This window comes from Perkinsus marinus, assembly GCF_000006405.1.
Source record: "Perkinsus marinus ATCC 50983 genomic scaffold scf_1104296953018, whole genome shotgun sequence".
Classification (NCBI taxonomy): Eukaryota; Perkinsozoa; order Perkinsida; family Perkinsidae; genus Perkinsus; species Perkinsus marinus.
This window is the reverse complement of record NW_003208655.1, coordinates 518,362-520,126: the sequence shown is the minus strand read 5'-3', so window position 1 is coordinate 520,126 and position 1,765 is coordinate 518,362. Positions and strand designations below refer to the sequence as shown.

Genomic DNA, 1,765 nt, shown 5'->3' with positions numbered 1-1,765 from the left:
ATAGCTTGGGACTTGAGGTACATCTTGAAATCACTGGAAGTAAAGCAACTTCCCGGGTCCATGACAACGGCCTGAGGAATGCCATTCATAGCAATAATCTTGTGGACCGAGTCAATCACGGCACCAGTGCTCGGGTTGTCGAGGACATCGAATAACACATGGAAGGACACTGGATCAGTCATAGTCAAGCCCCACTTCTTCTGTGGGACGTCAGGATCATCGTCACACTCGAGAAAGGGACCTTGTAGGTCTAGTACATAGCAACTGCCAACACCAAAGTGTAGTCCAGGAGGTCGAACAACTCCTCCTGCTCGACGAGTACAGGCTCTTTCCCTTGTACGTTGACATACGGGACAGGACTGTAGCAGGCGTCGTAGTACTTGTCGCACCTTGGGGGTGGAATACCATTGTTGATAGATAGCAAGTAGCTTGGCAGCTCCAACATGGCCTTCTCCTTCATGTAGTGTAAGTAGACATTCTTGTACTTTCGGGCCTCTCGGTATCACAGGCAACGGGGTCACCGTTCTTGATTTGTCGACTATGGAGGTGATACCGGTGAAGTACAGGACGTTGTTCTCATCGAGGCAATACATTCTCATACCATTTGGCCTCTCATTTAGGGGCACATTTCTCAGAGTAGCCTTAATAGTCGACAACCTCCCATCAGCATCTTGTAAATGCTTGATCTCTTCGTCTTCAAAGAAATGCTCAATGTCGATCACGTTCACTTTGCATATAGGTGGATTTCCATCCACAGCTTGCAGATCGTCTTTCTCATCAGTCAGACGGGGGTCGAAGACAACGTCCAGGGTAGCAATAGAAGCAGTAGCAACAGCATGCTGGACTTCAGTTCTGGTCATTGGGGAGGGGGCGTCATTTCCGTGGGGTCTGCTAGGGCCATCAGCCGGGTTCTTGTCACCGTTGATGTGTCTGACTTCTACTGTTATACCCATGGATCCCAATTCATTGATCTTGGTGATAACGTCCTCCAACCTCTTTGTCTCGAGGCTTGTGATAGTCTTCATCTTACGTAGGGCTTTGACTCGTCGCAAACGGTAGATTACACACTCGCTGTCCACGTGGATGACGATCTTCTTGATATTTGTATCATAGTGTAAGTTGGTAATCATCTTGACATAGTTAGCAACCTTACACACTCCATCACAGAAAGCCATAGTCTCTTTCTTCGGTATGCTCCACTTGTCTTCAGCCGCCGAGTATAAGTGACAGGAACCGTAAAGTCGTTGACAGTCAGCGTCGTACACTTGTTGTGATCCAGCCACTAAGCTCGCATCAGTAGAGGTCCCGTCGTACCGTGGTGTGACACCACTGCCCAGCGCGGTTGCGAATCCCAACCGCGCTGTTCATGCATCTTGCAAGAATAGTGACAGATCTGCAAGAATTTAGTGACGGAATCTGGGAGGCCCCTTCAGTTGAGTTGATAAAAACCAGGTCACACACTAAGGGACAATAGCAGTCGTAGGACACATTTTGAGTAGCAAAAAACCTAAGGTTTGGTGATGGTGAGACCGCTCATAGGCGACGGTCGAGCCGAATGTCCACGTCTGACCCGCATATTGCCCGCATTGGGACCACCGGGCAGGAGTAGTATCGCACAGGCTCAAAAAAGTGGAGCTCTTTGATGGCAGACACCTCCAGGCTAGGTAGTGTCATGCTGCTACACGGTGCCACAGAAAGGCCACATCCCTCAAAATTCCTTCCTACGTGAGAGTCTGGGAACGTGTCTGAATCTCTGGTCGGGCTC

General features: G+C 49.5%; 2 protein-coding genes across 2 annotated transcripts in view; both read right to left on the bottom strand.

Moving 5' to 3' along the window:
• Pmar_PMAR017754 (hypothetical protein) overlaps nucleotides 1–182 on the bottom strand; it is a gene marked incomplete at both ends in the record, with an annotated part of 1,731 nt that extends 1,549 nt beyond the window's left edge. Inside the window, one exon of the mRNA XM_002776834.1 lies at nucleotides 35–182. Coding sequence (XP_002776880.1) covers nucleotides 35–182 — 148 coding nt within the window. The remainder of the gene's footprint in view (nucleotides 1–34) is intronic.
• A 68-nt stretch (nucleotides 183–250) lies between these two features.
• Nucleotides 251–1,175, bottom strand: Pmar_PMAR017753 (hypothetical protein; the record flags this gene model as incomplete). Its single annotated transcript, XM_002776833.1, has 2 exons — nucleotides 251–495; nucleotides 554–1,175. 2 exons carry the CDS (start codon nucleotides 1,173–1,175, stop codon nucleotides 251–253), a joined length of 867 nt encoding a protein of 288 aa, XP_002776879.1.
• Nucleotides 1,176–1,765: the final 590 nt, after the last annotated feature.